This window comes from Macaca mulatta, chromosome 8 (assembly GCF_049350105.2).
Source record: "Macaca mulatta isolate MMU2019108-1 chromosome 8, T2T-MMU8v2.0, whole genome shotgun sequence".
In the NCBI taxonomy this organism is placed as follows: domain Eukaryota; kingdom Metazoa; phylum Chordata; class Mammalia; order Primates; family Cercopithecidae; genus Macaca; species Macaca mulatta.
Genome location: NC_133413.1, coordinates 122,555,632 through 122,579,907, shown reverse-complemented (window position 1 = coordinate 122,579,907; position 24,276 = coordinate 122,555,632). Strand labels below are relative to the sequence as shown.

Below are 24,276 nucleotides of genomic sequence, written 5' to 3'. Positions count from 1 at the left end.
TACATTTGCAAAGGCCTTCGTTCCAAATAAGGTCATAGAGATACCAGGTGAACATAAATTATGTGGGTACACTCTTCATTAGAGTAGGGAAAATTGCTACTATAATGCCTAGGTTACTCTGCCAGAGTAACCCTAGTAGAAAGAGTCCTTCCCAAAGTTTGGTCAGGAAAGCACTATCTGGGATTCTGTTTGCCACAATTTTGAATGAAGCCCATCACCAAATCCATTACTCAGCCTGGATTCTATGGTACTAATATTTGGACCAGATGTGGGTGAAGTGTCCACCCTATTGCTGCTCGGTCAGGACAATTTCCATTTAGAAAAGGGTTATATTGCCAGAAGAAGGAGTAAAGGAAGTTTTTCCAGTGTTTTTGGTAAGGTCATCAACAAAATCCATTTCCTTATATCCAAATAATCCTATTTGTAAAGCCTTCTAATTTTTTATCTAATGCAGCTGTCGTAAATGACGATTACTTTCTTTTATTTGAAGTGTTTTCATTCTCTTTACCAGAACATTCCTCTGCTATTATTCTTTCTATTTTTCTTTTTCTTTTCTTTTCTTTTTTTTTTAAATGATTGAAATACCTGTAGTAGGAGAAGACCTTATTCTTTGGTTTGTTTGCTTGTCATTATCTGCTTCCACTCTCCTGTCCTCCTATCTACCCCTCTTCAACTAGAATATAATCTCATAAGAGACTTTACTCAAAGTTTTTACAACTGTAATTTTAACACAAATCAGTACCTTACATGTGAAAAGCATTCAATAAATATTTGTTGAATGAGTAAATGTTTTACTTCCTCCTAATTCTGGGTATCCATTCTCTATTTCCTTTATAAACTGATTGTTTTCTACTTGTGATTTTCTAAAGATGCAGTGCTCAGCCATCTCTTGTTTTCATCTTGTATTCACTTTTAGGTGATGTCATTCAAGCCAATGGCTTCAATAGCAGTCCTTATGTAGATTACTTACAAATTAATATTTCTAGCTTATTTATCTTATTTTAGCTTCACTCTTACATATTCAGTTGTTTGCTTGATATCTCTACTGGAATTCTTCAGTGGCATTTCAATACTCAATACATGCAAAACTAAACTCATCAATTTCTTTTCTCCCTATAGTTTCCCTTTGGTATTCCCTACCTCAGTGATATTACCATCCTATAGTTACACAAGAGATCTAGTAAATTCCTTTGATATTTTCCTATCCTTCTGAATCACCACAATTTCAATAGCTTTAACATCTCTTCCCCTTTTTGGTTTATTGTCACTACTACCATACTCTAACTCAGCATTATCTCTACTGGGACTACTGCAGTATCTCTTAACTTCTCTAGCCATATCTGTACTTGCTCCTTTCCAAAGTTTTCTTTATTTCGCAACCAGAGCAATGTTTGCCCAAATCACATCCTTTTACAGTCTTTTAAGACATTACATTGTTCTTAGGATACCTTGTTTACAAGGCGTTCATGTCATGGCTCCTATAATATTCCAGTCACTTCTACATCCTACATGATTTATTTAGTTTTGGACTACTTTTGGTTTTGGTTTAAAACCTTGAAGATTTTACCTTTGAGTCTATCCAATTTCTAATGACATCTTTAATTATCTCAACAAACTTTGATTTTTAAATGTAAACCCTACCCAAATAGTTTTTGCCTTCTGTCAACAAGAACGACCCTCAACTCTCAGCTTCCATGTTGGAGGCAACTGTCTCCACTTTAGTTCATGCCTTTAAAATAAGAAATAACATCCCAAGATGATAAAGCAACACAAATCTGCCCCTTGTGCCAATAGACTGTAATGGGAATAATTACTGAAATCAACAGTTACATAATGAGTATTGAGTAGGGTACTGAGATGTTGTGATGAATGGAATATTTTAGAGAAAACTATCTACGTGAAATGTCAGATAATAAAATGGACAGTGCATCACGTTGTGTGTGTGTGTGTGTGTGTGTGTGCGCGCGCGCACATGTGTATGTAATTAATTACATCAACTTTTGTAAACACCTTTATTTCTTTTCATAGCTGGTTCTAAAATATTGGTGAAAGATCCCAGACCTGCACTGGGAACACCCAGCCCAAAGCTAAGTGGTTAGTAATGTCATTTGTTTTTCTAGAATTCATTATTTCTAAAAATGGTCTACTGTTTTCTTGGCATAGTAGCTGTGTATTTAAAAAACATATTTAAGTATAAAAACTATGACTGTCTTGAATTTGATAATTCACAAGATGCTGAATTTAAAGCAATGTAATACAGTGACATGTTAGTATTACAAAAGTATTGTTCATAGTTCTGTCTGCTAAAAATATTGAAATTTTCCTTGAAGAGTATCTGTAAATGACTATAGCATAATGACAATACTTTCATTTAAAATATAAAAATAAAAATAAGGTCTTATTTAAAATTTTTAAATGTATATGTTTTAAAAAGGATTCAAATACACTTGGTATGAGAATAAAGATCAGTAACTTCTAGGACTTGACCAGTTTATTTTCACTTATTTGATTTAAAAAGCCAACTAGAAAACCTAGTACAATCAATACAAACATAAACTTTAAAGCCCTACAATCTTGATGTAATTCCCATCTTATACACTCTCTTACATGTGACCTTGGAAAAAATTATTTTATATATCTGAGTCTCCATATATTTTCTATACAAAATAAATAATAATTAAATAATTATATAATAAGCTTCATGCAAATGAAGTGCAAAGTGCTTAGCCCATAGAAAGGGCTCAATATATGAGTTGCTTTGTATTAGTCTGTTTTCACACTCCAGATAAAGACATACCCAAGATTAGGCAATTTAAAAAGAAAGAGGTTTAAGTGGACTCAGTTCCACGTGACTGGGGAAGCCTCACAATCATGGAGGAAGGCAAGTAGGAGCAAGTCCTGTCTTACTTGGATGGGGGCAGGCAAAGAGATAATGAGGAAGATGCAAAAGCAGAAACCCCTGATAAAACCACCAGATCTTGTGAGACTTATCTACTACCATGAGAACAGTATCCATGATTCAATTATCTCCCACCAGATTCCTCCCACAACATGTGGGAATTATGAGAGTACAATTCAAGTTGAGATTTGGGTCCGACACAGAGCCGGACCATATCATTCTTATTCAGTATTTGTATTTTTTATGTGATACTATTAAAAAGCTGCCAGTAAAATAAGAGCTTAATATCTTATCTTAACCTTGGAAACAGATTTCTCTCAGTTGTATTGGGCCAAGAACTACATTAGGATCTAATTTTAGTTGGGTTTAGAAGTGCTCCATGTACATACTATAAAACTGGAGGGACCATAAAGTTCTGCGATTTACACTGATACATTCAACACTTATTGAAAACATGCAGAATGCCATTGAGAAAATCAAAGAATACATAAAAGTAAGGCAGAGTTTGTTTGCAACAGAGTCGGAAAACCATAATTGTTCATCAATGCCCCCAATTTTCTAAGGGCAAGCTTGATTTGGGACCAGCTGGAAGCTCTGAATAGTAGCTCCAGCACATCAAATCTGTAAAGAACTGCTCATATATTAAATAATAAATAAAATTAAACAAATTTTAAAACAAAGTTAGTCTTCATAGCTCATATCTGACCAGGATGCAATTAAAGTTCAATAAGAAAATATGTAATTTAAAAAAATTCATGTATGTTTGGAAATTCAGAGCACAATTAGTACTAATAATTTGTGAATTAAAGAAGACATTAACACAAAATATATTAGAATTTAATTATTTTGAAAAATTTAAGTATCAAAGCTTGAGGGCTATTAGAAAAGGAAAGTTAAGAGGGAAATTTGTGCCTTAAATCCTTACATTATTGGCCGGGCGCGGTGGCTCATGCCTGTAATCCCAACACTTTGGGAGGCAGAGGCGGGCGGATCACGAGGTCAGGAGATCGAGACCATCCTGGCTAATTTGGTGAAACCCCGTCTCTACTAAAAATACAAAAAAAAAAAAAAAAAAAAAAAAAAATTAGCCGGGCGCATTGGCGGGCGCCTGTAGTCCCAGCTACTCGGGAGGCTGAGGCAGGAGAATGGTGTGAACCCGGGAGGCGGAGCTTGCAGTGAGCGGAGATCATGCCACTGCCCTCCAGCCTGGGTGACAGAGCGAGACTCCGTCTCAAAAAAAAAAGAAAAAAAAAAAATTCCTTACATTATTGAAGAAAAAAGCCTCATAATTAATTAGTTGTGTCCCTTTAAGAGAACATTAAGACTATAACAGTAACAGGGCAGAAATCATATAATAATAAAAACAAGCAACCACCCAAAACAATAGAAGAATCTCAACAGAACCAAATGCCATTCTTTTTAGAAACAAAGTAGCAAAATTTCTGGTAAAAATAATATAATAAAGAAAATGTGAGCATAACTACATAGATTAATGAAATTCAAAACATATTAAGGGAAAACTGTCAACTATCAACATTTAAAAACATTTACACAAAACAGACAAATTACTAGAACACTACATCTTACTAGAACTAACTAATAAAAGAATATGTGAATAATTTTATAACAAATAAAGAACTGGTTAAAATTATTTCCACAAAGAAAATGAGGTCTATGTGGCTCTACTGGTAAGTTTCACCACATTTTAAAGGAACAGAATGAATCTTTCAAGTTTTATAAAATCTCTTCTAGACAATCAAATTCATTCTCTAGGCTCAACATATCTCTAATAACTCGGATAAAGATATTATAAAGGCGAAAAAATTCCGGTCCATTTGACTCAGGATTATAGATGAGAAAATCTTACATAAAATCTTAGCAAATCAAATTCAACATTGTAGTAATGATAATCCACGTGAAAAGGAAAACTTCAGCTAAATTAAATTTAAAAGAGTTTAATTGACCAATGAACAATTTGTGAATCAAGCAGACCCCAGAATCACAGCAGATTCAGAGAGACTCCAGGGTGCCTCGTGGTCAGAACAAATTTTTAGACAAAGAAAAGGAAGTGTACAGAAATCAGAAGGGAGGGACAGAAACAACTGGATTGCTTACAGTTCTGTGTTTGCCTTATTTGAACACATTTTGAACACTCATCAGTGTATGAATAGTGGAAGTACAGCTGCTGGGATTGGCCAAGGCTCAGCTATTGTTTCAGGTGCATATTCCTAAATTAGGTTTTCAATCTTGTGTGCCTATTAAGTTAGGTTGCAGTTCATCTACAAGGACTCAAATATAGAACTATGGAGTCCTTCTCAGGCCATATTTAGTTTACTTTAACACCCACAAGAACCAATTTGGATTCATCATAGCTATGCAGGGATATTTTAGTTTTAAATAATCCTTAAAAGTAATGTATCACATTAAGAGATTAGTGCAAAAAATTATAATTGCAATATTTGCAAATAAAGTATTTGATAAAATTTGACACCTGTTTATAATTTTTAAAAATTCTTAATAAATTCTAAATCTTAGTAAAATTATTTGTAAAAATTATATGGCAAATAGCATGTTATGTGAGAAAACCTTCAGCAGTATTTCATTTAAAATCATGAATAAGACACAGTGATTACATTACTCCAAAGTAATAAGAATGGAAGCTGGCAATGGTATCAAAGTAAGGAGCTATATTGCTTATAAATTATCATGGAAATAAAAAGTTATTACTGAAATATTCAGTAGAAACTCAACTCTTAGGGTATTTTTATGCTGATCCGCCACAGTAGTTTTGCTTTCTTGGTTTAATAGAATTCAGGGAATACACAGCTTGTAACAGAAATCCCTGTGATCTGACTGGTAAGAAGTATGATACATGCATATATCAGATGAAAAATCATCGATAACTTGTTAGACAAATTAAAAAAAGGACTTTTTTCCTAAATCCACTTCATTCACTCATTCATCTAAAGAAGCCTGGGCCCCTTGAATACCTGATTTCTAGGGATGCGCTATGCTGTGAGGTATAGGATTAATGCAGCTTCTCTTAGCTGCTGCCCAGAAGCTGTGTAGACTTTGACATAACTAATTTATATAACTCTAAATTACATAAATAATTTATATAAATACAATAAGTCTTTTTGGCTAGTATCTAAAATAGTGTTTTTTCTTTAGATGAAAATTTTATGAGCTTTAGAATGTTCTTTGATTCTACCACACTATATCTCTCACCCTGGAGAGTCCAATAATACTAGTGACAATTTCTAAAAATACCTGTATACTTCAAAGCTGTCAATATGATAGAGCCCTGTTCTTCTTCAGGACCATCTGTTATTAGAAGAACTAAACTCAGTATTCTATGAGGGGGAACACAGAAGCACTGTCTGGTGATAATTTTGCAGGACCTTTCTGCAAAGGCGGAATTTAACTCTTTGCTATTCCTCTTAAAAATCTATTCCCACTGCTAGAAAAAAAAGCAGGCCTCTTGGGACTTGTGTATAGTTTTACTGCCATGGTGCTGTGTAATTATTTTATTTTCCTTCAGAAAGAAATATATTGTATAAAAGACCAAATATAAGTGAAGTTTATAATTACCTGGGTTCTAAAAATAAACCTAATGTCTTTAACTGGTGTTTTCTAGATTATTACAATGTTGATTTATTCTAAAAAATGGAAACACTTTTATATGAAGAATTAATTTTGTAACACATTCAACATTATTGTATATTTAGCAATACATCATTATTCAATAAACTAATACTCTAATGCTTATATTTATATGGCATTGTACAATTAATGTGTAGTATATTTAATCTATTCACAGTTCCCGATGATGTATTTGCCCAAAATTATATATGGAAAGGCTCTTACAATTTCAAAGGAAGGAAACAACCCATGACCTTGACGGTTACTAGTTTCAATGCTTCCACTGGGAGAGTTAACGCAACACTGAGCAATAGCAACATGGAGCTGCTACTTTCAGGTATCGCAATACAAACAGCAATGAAATATACCTTCATGCCTTTATTTCTATTATGATTTCATCATTTTTATTAACACTTTTTATGTGGTGAAATGTTTATTTTGATACATTTGCTTTTGATGACATTCATATTCACTCAGAACCAAGGTTTTCTGGTTTTTGGATTGATGAATGAATATTACTACAGAAATATAAAACTAGTTTTAAAATAAGTTCCTTCAATAATTTTTGGTAGCTAGAATTAGATGTCATATATTAGATCATAACTTTTAATTTAGGTATGAATACAACTAAATCTTTCTCTATTCTCATAAAACCACAGAGAACAAATCAGTGATTTCTCAACTATTCTGTGGCCACAAAACTATTTCTTCAAATGACCATGTATAGATGGATATCCAGTATTTAAGACAAATAAAGATAGAGCTATACTTGTTTAAATAGGCATAAGGGAACCAAAGCCTGGTCAATCTCCTTAAGTTTCTGTTTTCTCTGTCCAGCACACACATCTCTCATTATCTTTGATTGCACTGGTTTTCCTAACACTCAGATATTCTCTCAAAAGTCACCTCCTCAAGCAATACTCCCAGTGAGCTGACCTAAAGGAACCTTTGTATTAAAAATGCTGTCAGACATATTCTTAGTTTTAGGCAACCTTACCTTGTTTTTTTCTTTTCAATATTTGAAATTATATTTGTTATATTTATTATTTATTATGTGTCTATATTCTAACAATATAAAACAAATTCTAAGAAAGTTCTTTGCCTTCCAACTTAATATTGTATTCCCAGAGGCTAGCAGAACATCTGAGACAAAATAGGCCTCAATAAATATTTTCAAATTAATGCGTTTGAATTATAATTGCTCTCATTTTTCAAAATGAAGCACTATATTTGATATTGCAAATATGAAATATATACTGTAAAATTCTTGTCTATATATAACCCATATAAATATTAATAATATAATTTGTGCTGTAAGAAATGGAAAATAAAATTATATTCATTGATTTCATAAGTTTTAGAAGAAAATATATTGAGTGTCATTCTTATTATTGATTGATCCTCCATTAAGCACAAAGTAAAAATATTAGAATTTAATATGTAGTATAATTTTTAAAATACATATAATTACATTATATTAATTGAAAGAAACTTTAAATGAATGAAACATTCATTTAAATACATTTCAATTGTGGCTCATGCTTTATGTAACTTTGATGTGTTAACAAAATTTTTCTTTATTTTCTATAAAAGAGCCCAAAATAAATGTATACTTATTCTAATCTAGATGGACGAGTTTTCTATGTATATGGAAAGACAAATAATTAGATTAATTTGCTTTCACTTACTGTCTCCATATAAACCAATTGTAGCGATTTTTCAGCAATATTATTATCAATTACTTTTATGTCTTCCGCCTATTGATTATAATTTACCTTAGGCCACGATCTATGTCTCATTGTCTTTTCATACCCTCCATATTATGGTGCCCTATTACATAGGTGAACAATTAAGTTAGAATCAACGAATACAGTCAAGTTTTAAACAACGGTTTATCAGATATTTTTCTGAGATCCTATTTTCTATTATTTCCCTAAACATGTTTGCACTCCAGCTTATTGCTACCCTTAGAATACTTACTGTGTAAAAATCATTGTATATATTTTTGCTTCTTTTTCTTATGCCATTGCTTGTATTTATCTTCCCAAATTAAAAATCCTACTTTATTTTTAAGAACCAGTTCAAATACTTTTTTTTTTTTTTTTTGAGATGGGATCTTGCTCTGTCACCCAGTCTGGAGTGCAGTGGTGCCATCTCGGCTCACTGCAACCTCTGGCTCCTGGGCTCAAGCCATCCTCCCACCTCAGCCTCCTGAGCAGCTGGGACTACAGGTGCGTGCCACCATGGCTGGCTAATTAAATTTTTTTTTTTTTTTTTTTTTTTTTTTTTTTTTTTAAAGATGGGGTTTTGCCGTGTTGCTTAGGCTGGTCTGGAACTCCTAAGCTCATACTTTTGGACTTAAGCGATCCGTCCGCTTTGGCTTCCAAAAGTGCTGGCATTACAGGTATGAGCCACCGTGCTTGGCCCTCCAGTGCTTTTCCTTAATAACTATTCCTTGATCCTTCCAGTGTGAAATGATCTCTCTCTGGCTTTTAATTTATCACATTCTCTCATGTGTTTTATTTAGCTGTTTACCTTACTTATACCTCCTTATACCTCCTACTTTGTTGGAAATTATTAAAAATAGGAACAACATATATTCCTATATGCTGCTGTAACTCAAGCAGCACCTAGAATACTCTTTTTTCACAGAGTTGTCACCTAATTTATTATTAAGGAAAATATCAGGAATTTTAGCACTGGATTTGTATGCTTGAAAATTTCAGAATCTGATTGTGGGAAGAAATCATTTTGTTTTGAATATCATGGGATGATGTTATTAAGAACACTAGTGCTTAATTGTGATAGTATAGGTAATTTAAGCCCCACAATTAAGAAATAAGTTGAGGATTTCAGAAGACAGATAAATCAATGTATATTACACGATTTGCAAAGAGCATTATAGGTTAAGCCATCTTTGACTTGCCCTTGTTTTATTTCTTCTTTTATTACATATCTTTACATAATCTATTTAAGGAATGATAATAAAATGAAGTATAACTATTTACAAAGTTAAGTAGACTAAAGTGTCCTTGCATTTTACAGGGGTATATAAAAGCCAGGAAGCTCGCCTAATGTTACGCATATATCTTATTAAAGTACCTGCTCATGCTTCTGTGAAGAAAATGAAGGAAGAAAATTGGGCAATGGATGGCTTTGTAAGTATAGTTATTTCAACATCTGCTGCTGATTTTAATGATAAATTTATAGCTTGTTCAGGAAACGAGAGTTTTCTAAATTTAGCTAATTATGAATACATACACATACATGTATATTAGTAAATATAAATATTTAGTATTCTAAAGTACAAGCCTAGGAATACTGGATTCTGATATGCTTTGCTTACTTTTTTCGTGTGTGTATGGTGTGGGGAGTGGGTGTATGCGTGTGTGTGTGGGGGGGTGTATGTGTGTGTGGGAGGGGTATGGGTGGATGTGGGTGTGTGTATGTGTGTGTGTGCTGATCTGCATTTAGTTTTTCACTGATTTCATCAAATATATTCCATCTACAGTCAACACTATGATAAATGAATCTGGATAAAATATAATTCAATCTTTGGAACACTACTACTTAAGGAATATGCAACATATTTAGAAAGTACATCAGAAAATTAAATATTCCTGTTATATTGAAGCATGAATTTAGGCTATTTTATAAAGTCCACGAAAAGGAACTTATGTGAGCTGCTTCCTGTGGGGAGACAGTTCCTGTAGCTTCACCATGGAGTCACTTCTTCTATTAAGTGATTTATGTGAGTGGAGTTTTAAGATTGACAGTGGAAAACACAAGGGCCAGGAGTCTTTGCTGAAGAGTCAGCATGAGAGATCTGACTGTGTCCTCTCAAGTGCCAAGCCTTTTTTTTGTAAGGAAAACTTAATGGTAAAGAAGATACTGTAGTGGGTCATAGGCTACTATGTAGTAGCCTTCGATAAGTTTCAATAAGCCTTCAATAAGTTCAAGAAACCTACTATCTAGTAGGCTTCAATAAGTTTGGTTCCTGAGGAAAAAAAGCATTCATCCTATTTCTGCATTCTGTATTCATGGAGTTGGGAACTAACTCAAATCTTCAATGCACTCAGATTGTTTAATTGTATTATTTTATGTAGGAAACAAAGTGAATTGATTCATTAAGATATTAGAGTTTGAGCTTCTCCTTAGAAGTACTTTTATTTTTTAAGGTGGCCACACCCAGAGTATAATGTCTGATAATAAAGAATAAATCACTTGTTGTGAAATGTCAGACTTCCAGGGGTGGTTTGGTATCCTTTGCTTTTTAGAGTGAGGATTCAAGATTTTTACAACTTTTATAATAAAATTCATGACTTAGGTAACTAATTGCCATTAATTAACACAAACTTCAGGATACATCAGTTTACTACTTAGTAGTAGGAATTGCTGAAATGTAACATTTCCTATTTTACTTATGAGATCAAATTACATTATGCATAGAAAGTACCTTTTAAATATAATATTTTATACAAATGCAAGGCGCATGTAGTATTTAGCATTGGCAACATTAGACATAGCCATGAAGCCTCTGGGTCAAACAATAATAAGTATGTAGTTATTTGTCATTTGTAATGGGTTAGCTGTGGAGGCACTACTTGAGGCTGTGGTATTAAGTCCAGGTCTTCATGTCTCATCATCTCATTTTGGCGCAGCGCCTGAAAGGGCACTTGCTGCCTAGAGCGTGTACTTCTCTTGTCAGAAGTCCAAAACTCTTAGAGGAGCAAGTAGTTCTGAAATAAGCTGGGATTCTGAAATAAGCTCAAATCCATTGACTTATGCCTTTTTCTTGCAGCTCAATGTAGACATAAGTCACTTATCCTACAATTCACCCACTTAAAAATGTGCAATTCAGTGGTGTTTAGTATATGCACACATATATGTAACCCTCATCATAGCTGATTTTAAAATACTTTCTTTTTTGGGGGCGGGGAAGAGTCTAACTCTGTTGCCCAGGCTGGAGTGCACTGGCATGATCTCGGCTCACTACAACCTCCACCTCCCAGGTTCAAGCGATTCTCCTGCCTCAGCCTCCTGAGTAGCTGGGATTACAGGCACACACCACCACCTCTGGCTAATTTTTGTAATTTTAGTAGAGATGGGGGTTTCACCATGTTGGCTAGGCTGCTCTCAAACTCCTGACCTCAAGTGATTCGCCCGCCTTGGCCTCCCAAAGTGTTGGAATTACAGGCATGAGCCACCTCTCCCAGACTAGAATACTTTCTTCATGTTATAAAGAAACTCCACAGCCTTTAGCTATCAATCCCTGCCTTACATTCTCAAACCAGCTCTAAGTAACCACTAATCTATTTTCTGTCTGTATAGATTTCCCTGTTCTGACTTTCATATGAATGGAATCATATAATATGTGGCCTTTTGTGGCTGGCTTCTTCCACTTGGTGTGATGGAAAGTATGGCTCTTAAGGCCTAGGCTTGCAACTGAACTATTGTCAATCCCAACCCCATGCTCCAGAGGCCCAAGCAAGTCACAGGACCAAGCCCCAATTCAATGAGATAGGGAGTAAACTCTTCTCATGAAGATTGGGGGAGCGGGGTGTGGAACTGTAATAGAATTTACAAAATACAGTATTTTTATGTTTTAATTTTTAAATGATCATTGTATTTCATCATGTCATTGCTTTTTATTGACAGCAGATGTCTTAACCTCTAAGAAATCTATAACTATATCATACATTAATAACCAATCTCTTTTTTGTATATCATAATTATTTCAAATTAGAAAATTTACTTTTGCTTTTAATCATGGAAAATTTGCACAACGTGCTATGTTTTGCAAAGGAGGAAAATATAGAAGAAAGGAACTTGTGGTAACATTCATTTCAGAAAAAAAATTGTGTATTTATTAAGGCTGGGAAAACATAGCTATGACCAGTATTCAAATATATTTGGTTCTTTAAATATTTTTAGGTTTCTGCGGAGCCTGATGGAGCTACTTACGTATTTCAAGGATTTATTCAAGGCAAAGATTATGGACAATTTGGCCTACAAAGACTGGGTAATTTATTCATTTTGATTTTCATGAACTTCTGTTATTATTCCAGACATCATAAAAAAAAAAGACTGTGGATTCTGTACATTAGGCACACTTACTACATTGTAAATTCTGCACTGCCAGGACTATGCATTGTTTCTTTGAAAACCCTTTTAAATAATGATATTCTTCAAAATATCGGATCTTTATGTACCAACTCTGTTGTACAGTGTTTAGGTTTTCATGATATTTCTAATAAATATGACAAACTGACTTGCCTTTAAGCACATAAAAAGGAGAAAAAGTGATATAGATAAAAAAAGAAAATATTAAACTGTAAATTATGTTATCATATCTCATGAGAACTGTGCTACTTTTCTTCAGTTTGAATATTGTCACAGTTTTCACTCCTCTGAAAATGCAGTGACACTTTCAGAAACTCATACGGTCTGGAACGAGAAAATAACTTTGAGGAATGGGCCCCTTTTGGGGACTTGGTGCTCTTCAAATATGTAAATTTTCTGCAATGGGAAGCAAAGAACTTTGTCATTTTTATTTCCAACTCTTCTATATATATGTAAACCTTTAATGGTCTTGCAAGAATGTGTTTATACACATAGCTTTTGGTGTATAATTATCCTAAGGTCTACTGTCTCCCATTATTTATACTGTGACTGGGATACACTAAGAATAAATTCAGGCTCTAAAAATTATTATTTGACATTTATCTTTTAAGAAATTAACTTTTTTTTTGATACAGAGTCATGCTCTTATCACCCAGGCTGGAGTGCAATGGCGCAGTCTTGGCTCACTGCAACCTCTGCCTCCCTGATTCAAGGGGATCTCCTGTTTCAGCCTTCCAAGTTCCTGGGATTACAGGTCACCATGCACACCACCATGGCAGCTGGAATTAGCCACCATGACTGGCTATGTATTTTTAGTAGAGACAGGGTTTCACCATGTTGGCCAGGTGGGTCTCAAACTCCGGACGTCAGGTGATCTGCCCTCTGGCCTCTCAAAGTGCTGGAATTACAGGCATGAGCTACCACACCTGGCCAAAAATGAACTTTTTTAAAATTTTGAGCTTTTACATAGCTGTACTACGTCACAGGAAAAATAAGGTGAAAACTAAGATATTAATTTTCCTTAACCTCGACAAAGGTGAGGTTTAGTTAAATATAACTGTTTATCAAAAAGATAAATTAGCTTTCTCTACATGAAAAATAATAAGGTGCCATTTACATCACATCCTGCCTGTGTTCGTCTTAAAAACAGGATGAAACACTCATTAACATAGTGCATTTACACAGTTGTGTAATTTAGTGCTGAATATTTTCATGTAATATTCTCCAAAGTGTCTCAAACACTACAAGTCTGAAGCAGAACCCATAACAAAGGAACTACTTCCTTTTGAGAAAGAACTGCTAGCTATTTCCTTTTCCCTCATTCCTGTGCAAATGTGTCGATAAACACAGCTTTTCTCATTTCCTAACTCTGCGGATGCCATCAGCATTTACTGAGCTTCAAGTAGAATACTTGTAATCCTGTGTCTTTTTGCCTCTTACATCGACCTAAACAAGTTCTGTTAATTTTCATTAAGAAATCTTCCTCAAATCTATTGTCCCATGCACTTCCTAGCTTCCTAGTGCTCTAGTTTAAATTTTAATTCCTTTTTTTTTTAATCTCGATTGTCACTACAATTTTCTAACTACACCTGATTCCAGTTTGTATTCCCTGAAGTCCATCCTACTACAGTCATGTTCTAAACCTCATGTCATATCACTGGGTCTTTTGTTTCTAAACACCTTCAGTTGTTCCTCACGGAGGTGGATAGTAACTCGGGCCAGGCGCCATCGCTCATGCCTGTAATCCCAACACTTTGGGAAGCTAAGGCAAGTGGAACTCAAGAAGCTAACTTGAGTTCAGGAGTTCAAGATCAGCATGGGCAACATGGTGAAACTCCATGTCTACAAAAAATACAAAAGTTAGCCAGGTGTGATTGCATGTGCCTGCAGTCCCAGCTACTTGGGAGGCTGAGACAGGAAGATCGCTTGAGCGAGGGAGGTGGAGGCTGCAGTCAGCCATGACCACTCCAATGCACTGCAGCCTGGGTGACAAAGTGAGACGGTTTCTCAAGAAAAAAAAAAAAAAAAAAGAAAAAAAGAAAAAAAAGTTTGGGTTCGTCAGAATAATATTTATTCCCTTTTATAGTCTAGCCATAGTTTATTGTTTTAATCTCCCACTCCTATCTCATGTCAGTGCTTGTCACATCCACTACCTAAGTCACTTACCTTCTCACTTCTAGGCTTATGATGATTTTTCAAGTCAATGTTGTATATCCTCCAGAATTACTGCTTTCCTTTCTAAAACACATTGACAGTTAATTCATGCTTGATATATACACTTATTAGTATCTCCATACGTCTTCCCACTGTTGTATAAACTCCTTAGTTCAGGGACTCTGCTTATTTTTCAGTCTCTACCCTTTCCTGGAAAAACATATCTTCTACATAAAAGGCATTGTCCAAACATATGTGAAAATGAGTTGAAGGAGTTTCATGAATTATTTTTGTTTACTATGTGATTTCCAGGTAGATATCTTGAGAATGGAAGAAATTAATTGATTCATGGGAGTAGAAATTAATTATGATAAAAGAGTTGATTTTGTATTTATAATTTATTTTTTATTTTGTAGGACTGAATATGTCAGAAGGTTTAAATACTTCAAATCAACCTCATGGTACAAATAGTAGTTCTGTGGCCATTGCTATTCTTGTGCCTTTTTTTGCACTTATATTTGCAGGATTTGGATTTTATCTTTATAAACAAAGGTAAGCTCATTGATTTTTAGCTACAAAGTGTTTCCCAAATCTATTTTTCATATTATTTCTGCTGCTGTAGCTCAAATCTTAATTTCAGATTTTTTTCTGTGTTGTTGAAATCTCTGTGTGCTAACTATTGCTATAGTCATTGAAAAACTTATTTCCCCTAACCACCCCTGCAACACTACATACAAGGTAACAAAAGTGCTCTTTTAAATTGCACAAGTATTCAGTGTAACCTTTCTTTTGCCTGTCAATTTCCTGACGTGGACCTAATTATAGAAGTTATTTCTACATTATCTATAATGAGACTTTAGAGACAGAAAATCTAGGTTAAAGTTTAAATTGAAGAGGTAATATCTACTGCCAGATACATTTAGAAAACTAGGAAGAAGCTTGTGTTCAAACCTCTTAGTTCACATAAAAACACTAACTGATTTTACCCAGGCAGACAGATGGCAAAATCCTCTAATCTACTCATTCATCTTCTGTTGCTTTTTGGTGAATTGTAATTAATATATTTGTGATAGATCTAATACATAGCTGTACATATTATTAGTAGATCCTGTTCTCTCAGTCCATTACAAATCCTGGTGAGTGCTTTACTATGTCCCACTATTTGGGACACTCCCTTATTAAGAGAAAATATGTGGGTAGCCAGATAATTAAATGACTATAACCTAAATGCCTTTCCTCCAAAATTGATTTTTTTTTTTTTTTTTTTTTTTTTTTTTTTTTTGAGACGGAGTCTTGTTCTGTCGCCCAGGATGGGAGTGCAGTAGCACAATCTCAGCTCACTGCAAGCTCCACCTCCCGGGTTCACACCATTCTCCTGCCTCAGCCTCCCGAGCAACAGCTGGGACTACAGGCACCTGCCACCACGCTCGGCTAATTTTTTGTATTTTTAGTAGAGATAGGGTTTCATCTTGTTAGCCAGGATGGTCTCAATCTCCTGACCTCGTGATCCGCCTGCCTCGGCCTCCCAAAGTGCTGGGATTACAGGTGTGAGCCACCACAAAATTGATATTTTCATTTGGGGTCATTCTGCAACATCTAAGAATGATTTATTTAGTATTATATAAATGTGTACTGAAAGTGAATTACCAGCTACTTAGGTCTAGCCAATATCAGATTTTATTGATAGATAAAGAATAATCACTAAATTTATTTATAGGACAACCTATGTCAACTTTTTAAAAATTGTGGTAAAATAGATATGACATAAACTTCACCATTTTAACCATTTTAAAGACCACAATTCAGTGGCATTTAGTGCATTTGCAGTCCCATACAACCGTCGTTACTGTATATTTTCAAAATATTTTGGAACCCCAAAAATGCCAAAGGGAAACTGTACTCATTAAGTTGTCACTCCTCACTCCTCTCACCCAGTTGCAGGTAACTACAAATCTGTTTGCTTGTTCTGCATATATTTTACATAAATGGAATCATACAATATGTGACATTTTGTATCTGGCTTCTTAAACTTAGCAAAATGTTTTCCAATTTTATCCATGTTATAGCATGCATCAGTAATTCATTCTCTTATATGGCTAAATCATATTCCATTGTATGAATGAATGTGTCCATTCATCAGTTGATGGACATTTGAGTTGTTTCTACCTTTTGACTACTGTGAATAGTGCTGCTGTACACATTTGTGTATAAGTTTTTGTTTGAACACTTATTTTCAGTTCTTTTTGGTATATACCCAGGAATGAAATTACGGGAATATGTGGCAATTCAATGTTTAATTTACTGAGTAACCGTCAAGCTGTTCTACACAGCAGTGGCACGATTTTCCACTACTGTCGACAATGGATAAAGGTTTTGCTTTGTCCAGAGCCTAACCAACACTTGTTATTTTCTGGGTTTTGGGGGCTTTTGTTTGTCTTTTGTTTTTCATTATAGCCATCCCAGTGTATGTGAAGCTTTATCTCATTGTGGTTTTGATTTCCATTTTCATAATTATAAGTGATGTTGAGCATCTTTTTATGTGCTTGTTGGCCCTTTGTCTATCTTTGTTGAAATGCCTATTCAAGCAGTTTGTTCATATATAACTTGGGTTGTTCGTCTTATTTGATTGTAAGAATTCTCTATATATTTTAGACACTAGACCTTTATCAGATATGTTTTGCAAACATTTTCTCCCTTTCCATGGGTTGTATTTTCACTGTCTTGAGAGTGTTCTTTGATGTACAAAAGTTTTCCATTTGATGAAGTTAAATTTATTTTTTTTCCTCTTACCTGTACTTTTGATGTTAAATCCAAGAAACCATTGCCAAATTCAAGGCCATGTGTTTTTCCTAAGAGTTTTATTGATTTAGCTCTTGTGTTTAGGGCTTTGATTCATTTTGAGTTAAATTTTATTCATGGTGTGAAGTTTTAAATCTTGATGATATTTTCCTTCAAGTTGTTGTTGAATATTAAGAAAGGGCAATTATTTTGTATCTTCATGATTATTACCTAATCAGAAGGCAATGATGTTGCTTTTGGTTTTTATTTTAGATCTAGTTTTGAAAAAAAATGTGATCCAGTAGAATTATAGTATTAGACACACCTAGTAAGAGCAAGTTATTAGCTTTCTCCCAATAACCTAAGGTAGTTTCTTTTATAATTATTGTCATAGAAATCACCTAATATTTTGGAAATATAGATAAATTCAGAAAATGCATTAGTGACAGTAAAATAATATAACGGCATTACAAATTACAATAAAATTAATAGTTAAAATTTGATTGTTCAGTATAAACAACACCAGAGTTGAGAAACGAATTTATTTTAAGATATATCCGTTTTAGGAATTAGGCCCCAGAAGCAAATAGCAGCAAGTCTGTCTGTCTTCCATTGCAAATGTGAGCAAGTTATATATGCTTTGTGGGAAAGATAAACAAGATTAGCATTAGTCAAAGGTGGAAGAAATAAAGAAATGAATCAGAATTTCAAGACCAGCATCCTCAACCAACTAACCCAGAATTCATGTGTCTGGTTAACTTAGTGTCAGTAATCTTTTAGAAATTATTTTCACTACTTGAGTATGAGTGTAGCCATTTCTTCTTTGACTTTTTGAATTTGCATACTTTAATGTGTACCATTTAAAAAATAAAATTGAGTGTTCATGTTTTGGGATACTCCAAAGTACCTTTCCAAATTAAGCCTCAGCATTAATTGTGTACTTTTCAGGGAATCTCCTTCTCTTTTTAGTGTGGAAGCGACTTTTAATTCAAGTTTCAGATTAAATTTTACCTCCTAAAACATACTTTTTTCTATTACCTTTCCTAAAGTGGCTTCCAGCTACTTTTCATATTAACCATTTTCCTTTTCATCATCATAATTCTCATTAGCTACTATTTTTGGTTTTATTTATTTTAATTTATTCTTGTTTTCTATCACTACAGTGTGAACTCCCTGAAAGTAAAGACTAGTCTTTTAAAAAAAAATTATATACCCAATGCCTAGAATCATGACTGGTGTGTAATAGATGTTCAGTAAATACTTGATGAACAAATAAATAGCAATGAGACTTAAATCCATCATCATTATTTATACCATAAATGATAAGTCATAATAATTCCTAATTTTGTAGTAAAAAAATTTATTATAGCCATCATATCATTTATTTATATTTATGTTAATAATATTGATGCTGTATATAAATATGTATTATATGTAAAATTAAAAGTCACTCAAGTTTTTAAAGTAACAAGGAAATTGTTCAAGATTGACTTACTGTGTTTATGATGTCTCAATATTTTTAAGTTACATTATTTGCTAATGCTGTACATTACGTTTGAGCTGTAGTCTGGTATTTCTGTAAGAAAGTTAACACATAGCTAATCAATGTTCTCATCAACAGGACTGCACCTAAAACACAGTATACAGGATGTTCAGTTCATGAAAATAACAATGGCCAAGCAGCTTTTGAAAATCCCATGTATGACACCAACACGAAGTCAGTGGAAGGGAAGGCAGTACGATTTGATCCCAACTTGAACACGGTTTGCACAATGGTATAACGAGGCAACCTTTGCCTTCTTCAGAAGCTTGGAAATCGACACACAAAACAGTGCACATTTAGTTCACTGCTAAAAAAAAATTAAAGCACACTTTTCAGGACTTGCTGGGTCACCTTTTCCTGAGGAATGATACAGAAGAGTGTTTTTTCATAAACTGGACCATAATTCTTCATGTTTACCATGGAGAGTTTTACAGAAATTTGGCTGCACTCTGAGAGTGCTTACTCACAGTTTATTTGCTTTTTTTAAAAAGGAGATTATTCTAAAACATAAACTTATTTGCATATATTGGAGGAGCATCCACTATCAGTATTTCTGTGCTTTATAAACTATATTAGAGGGACTGGGTTTAAAAAAAAAAAAGATATAGGGTAGAAATAAGAGCTATACTTACAAGAGTCAATAGATCACTGACTTCTCTTTAACTGTCCTGAGCTACATCATGCCCACAAATCTGTCTTTCATACCACTCTATCTGCCATTCGTTCTTGTTAATTGAGACATTGTTTTCCTTATTTAAGATTGAGTTATGACTTTAAATGTTTACGAGCTAATTTATGTCTCAGAAGAAATAAGGTTGCCCATTCCAATTTGAATCTTTCTGTTTTTTATTCTTTAGTATTGTATTGCTCTTCTTCTTTTGGACTGGTTGTCATAGTTTCTGCAAATGGCAAGTTCATTGTGCTACTCTCCCGATTTCCCCATTATGGAGTAACCAGTATTATTCAGTGAGCTATGGGGTAGTGTTTAACTCCATGCTTCAATATGTTTTTTTCTATTTATTTTTATTATTTTTTAATCCCAAATGTGATAGTAGCTTCAATATGTTTTGTCACCCAAAAACCATTTGGCTGGCAAAAATTGTCTAGAAAGATTATTATTTTGCAGTTATCTGAGACACCAAACTTACCAGCCTTCATTTTACAATATTTTTGAAAGACCAAATAAAATGTCCTAATAATCTACTCTATTTATATCTACATTTCCTTCCAGTTAAGTCTTCAAATTTACTGTTATTTTGACACTTTTAACTTTCATTTAACAATGTATTAGAAAAACATTTTGGTCTAGCCATTAAACATAATGACTGAAAAAAATTGTTATTATAAATCACCAATATAAATTTATTGCCTAAAATTGTGGACTTATCATATTTTTATATATTTTTAAATTTCCATACCTTTATTCTTAAACACCAAGTTTCAGATACAACAGGTTTCTTTCAATGTCAAATTAAGATATGTATTTGTAAGTTATTGGTGGCTCATTTAAACTGTATCATACAGCAATGCCAGCATTTTTATTTAATAGCTCATTGTCTTCCTTTTATAGCATGTTTTACTTCATTGAATGAAATCATGTACCCAGTGTTAACTCTTTGTTGTTGTCCCTTTCAAATATGGATAACTCTGTGAACAGTCTCGACTTTTTGTATCATGAGACAGAGTGCCTAAGAGAAACCCTTGCACCTGGGAGCGCTGCTTGGATCTATCTCTACAACATTTAGTGAATTTCTTGTAAACCACTTTGAGATACATTGTTTTGGAAATTCATACAATTTTCTCAACATTGTACTCTACTGGCAGGATGCAGTTTTAAATTTTATGCCATCAGTTATTTATTCTTGTTTATTCAAATGACTGCAATAACAATGATTCATTCATTAATGTTAAGGCTAATACATTTAAGATCTTGTTTAAACAATGTTTCTTCTGCAACTGGCTACTCCTCTTATATTAATGCATACACTTTTGTAAAGAAGTATATTTTTATGAAAAGAAACTTTGTAAAAGTATGATGTAAATTTTCAGTGCAATGTAAACAAAATAAAAATGGATAATTGCTTTTGTAAAATGTGTTTTTTCTTCCCCAAAATAAACTGCAACTGTTCAGGTTAGTAAAAGAAATGAACAGCGCACATTCATTTGTTGTTTTTAAAAGTTCCCAAACTGCATATTCTATACATTTAGTTAGCAACATAATGAAATATGAGCGTTTTTCTTCTTTAAATTCCATACTTCCTCAATTATGACACTTTTGGGAAAATTGATTCTAAGTAAATACAGTAGTAACATAAGAACTTCGTCTTATGTTGAATGAGTGGTTTGCTAGAAAAAGAACAAGAATCCCATCTTAGAAGTTTCCTTAAATGCTAATATTTAACGGTACGGTCTAAATTTAGTTACATCTGATGATTTCTAATATGTCTGTAGTATATTTTCATATAGATATGTTATACTCTTTAGACATGAACTCAAAACTTTTTGAATAGATTAAACTGATACTCAAAAACAAATATATTTTTGTCAGGATGGAGGATTTCCACAAATAAATGGACCGTGTAAAAATCTGTATTCAAGAAACTTATTAAGTTTCTATAAATTCAAATTACAAGTTACTAAGTTCAATTTTATTAGATAACTCTTTTTTTACAAAACACAGTGTCTTTATATTTTCAGAACCTCAAACTCCAGACTGTATAGTCTATCTCTGTTTATTACACTTTAGCTTTAGAAAAGTATGGTTCTTGACAGAATTGTAGTTTCTTTTTTAACTTTGTTACCTCCATCTTTCACTCATTTCACATCTATAATTTCACTTGTTGTTCTTCATCTTTTTTTTTATTCTACTTTGTGTTTTTACTTTTCCTTTTTCGTCCACTTTTTAATTTCTCTCTTCTGCTGTTTTTCTTTCTTTTTTTATTATTATACTTTAAATTCTGGGATGTATGTGCAGGTTTGTTACATAGGTATACATGTGCCATGGTGGTTTGCTGCACCCATCAACCTGTCATCCACATTAGGTATTTCTCCTAATGCTATCCCTCCCCTAACCCCTCAGCCCTTGACAGGTCCCAGTGTGTGATGTTCCCCTCCCTATGCCCATATGTTCTCATTGTTCAACACCCACTTATGAGTGAGAACATGTGGTGTTCGATTTTCTGTTCCTGTGTGTTAGTTTGCTGAGAATGATGGTTTCCAACTTCATCCATGTCCCTGCAAAGGACATGAACTCATTCTTTTTATGGCTGCATAGTATTCCATGGTGTATATGTGCCACATTTTCTTTATCCAGTCTATCATTGATGGGCATTTAGGTTAGTTCTAAGTCTTTGCTTTTGTGAATACTGCTGCAATAAACATAAGAGTGCATGTTGTCTTTACAGTGGAATGATTTATAACCTTTTGGGTATATACCCAGTAATGGGATTGTTGGGTCAAATGGTATTTCTAGTTCTAGATCCTTAAGGAATCACCACACTGTTTTCCACAATGGTTGAACTAATTTACACTCCCACCAACAGTGTAAAACCGTTCCTGTTTCTCTACATCCTCTCCAGCATTTGTTGTTTCCTGACTTTTTTTTTTTTTTTTTTTTTCTCTGAGACGGAGTCTCACTGTGTCACCCAGGCTGGAGTGCAGTGGGGAGCTCTCTGCATACTGCAAGCTCCCCCTCCCATGTTCACGCCGTTCTCCTGCCTCAGCCTCCTGAGTAACTGGGACTACATGTGCCCACCACCACACCCGGCTAATTTTTTTGTATTTTTAGTAGAGATGAGGTTTCACCATGTTAGCTAGGATGGTCTTGATCTCCTGAACTTGTGATCTGCCTGCCTCGGCCTCCCAAAGTGCTGGGACTACAGGCGTGAGCCACCGTGTTTCCTGACTTTTTAATAATTGCCATTCTAACTGGCGTGAGATGGTATCTCATTGTGGTTTTGATTTGCATTTCTCTAATGACCAGTGACGATGAGCTTCTTTTCATATGTGTGTTGGCCACATAAATGTCTTCTTTTGAAACTCCCTTTTCATGTCCTTTGTCCACTTTTTGATGGGGTTGTTTTTTGTTTTTTCTTGTAAATTTGTTTAAGTTCCTTGTAGATTCCGGATATTAGCCATTTGTCAGATGGATAGATAGCAAAAATTTTCTCCCATTCTCTAGGTTGCCTGTTCACTCTGATGATAGTTTCTTTTACTATGCAGAGGTTCATTAGATTAATTAGATCTCATTTGTCAATTGTGGCTTTTGTTGCTATTGCTTTTGGTGTTGTAGTCGTGAAGTCTTCGCCCATGCCTATGTCCTGAGGGTATTGTTTAGGTTTTCTTCTAAGGTTTTTATGGTTTTAGGTCTTAAGTTTAAATCTTTCATCCATCTTGAGTTAATTTTTGTCTAAGGTGTAAGGAAGGGGTCCATTTTCAGTTTCCTGAATATGGCTAGCCAGTTTTATCAACACCATTTTTTAAATAGGGGATCCTTTCCCCATTGCTTGTTTTTGTCAGGTTTGTCAAAGATCCAATGGTTGTATATGTGTGGTATTATTTCTGAGGCCTCTGTTCTGTTCCATTGGCCTATATCTCTGTTTTGGTACCAATACCATGCTGTTTGGGCTGCTCTAGACTTGTAGTACAGTTTGAAGTCAGGTAGCATGATGCCTCCAGCTATGTTCTTTTTGCTTAGGATTGTCTTGGGTATACAGGCTCTTTTTTCTTTCCATATGAAATTTCAAGTAGTTTTTTCTAATTGTGTGAAGACAGTCAATGGTAGCTTGATGGGGATAGCATTGAATCTATAAATTACTTTGGGTAGTATGGCCATTTTCACGATATTGATTCTTCCTATTCCTCAGCATGGAATGTTTTCCCATTTCTTTGTGTCCTCTTTTATTCCTTGAGCAGGGTTTGTAGTTCTCCCTGAAGAGGCCCTTCACTTTCCTTGTAAGTTGTATTTCTACGTGTTTTATTCTCTTTGTGGCAGTTGTTAATGGGAGCTTGCTCATGATTTGGCTCTCTGTTTGTCTATTATTGGTGAATAAGAATGCTTGTGATTTTTGCACGTTGATTTTGTATCCTGAGACTTTGTTGAAGTTGCTTATCAGCTTAAGGAGTTTTTGGGCTGAGA

General features: G+C 34.1%; 1 protein-coding gene across 1 annotated transcript in view; it reads left to right on the top strand.

The window, feature by feature from the left end:
- Positions 1–21,231, top strand: part of CSMD3 (CUB and Sushi multiple domains 3) — a 1,224,761-nt gene extending 1,203,530 nt beyond the window's left edge. The window contains exons 66-71 of the mRNA XM_015145899.3: positions 2,029–2,094; positions 6,720–6,878; positions 9,587–9,699; positions 12,476–12,563; positions 15,235–15,370; positions 19,218–21,231. Coding sequence (XP_015001385.2) covers positions 2,029–2,094; positions 6,720–6,878; positions 9,587–9,699; positions 12,476–12,563; positions 15,235–15,370; positions 19,218–19,377 — 722 coding nt within the window. The 3' untranslated portion in view covers positions 19,378–21,231. The remainder of the gene's footprint in view (positions 1–2,028; positions 2,095–6,719; positions 6,879–9,586; positions 9,700–12,475; positions 12,564–15,234; positions 15,371–19,217) is intronic.
- The last annotated feature ends 3,045 nt before the right edge of the window (positions 21,232–24,276 follow it).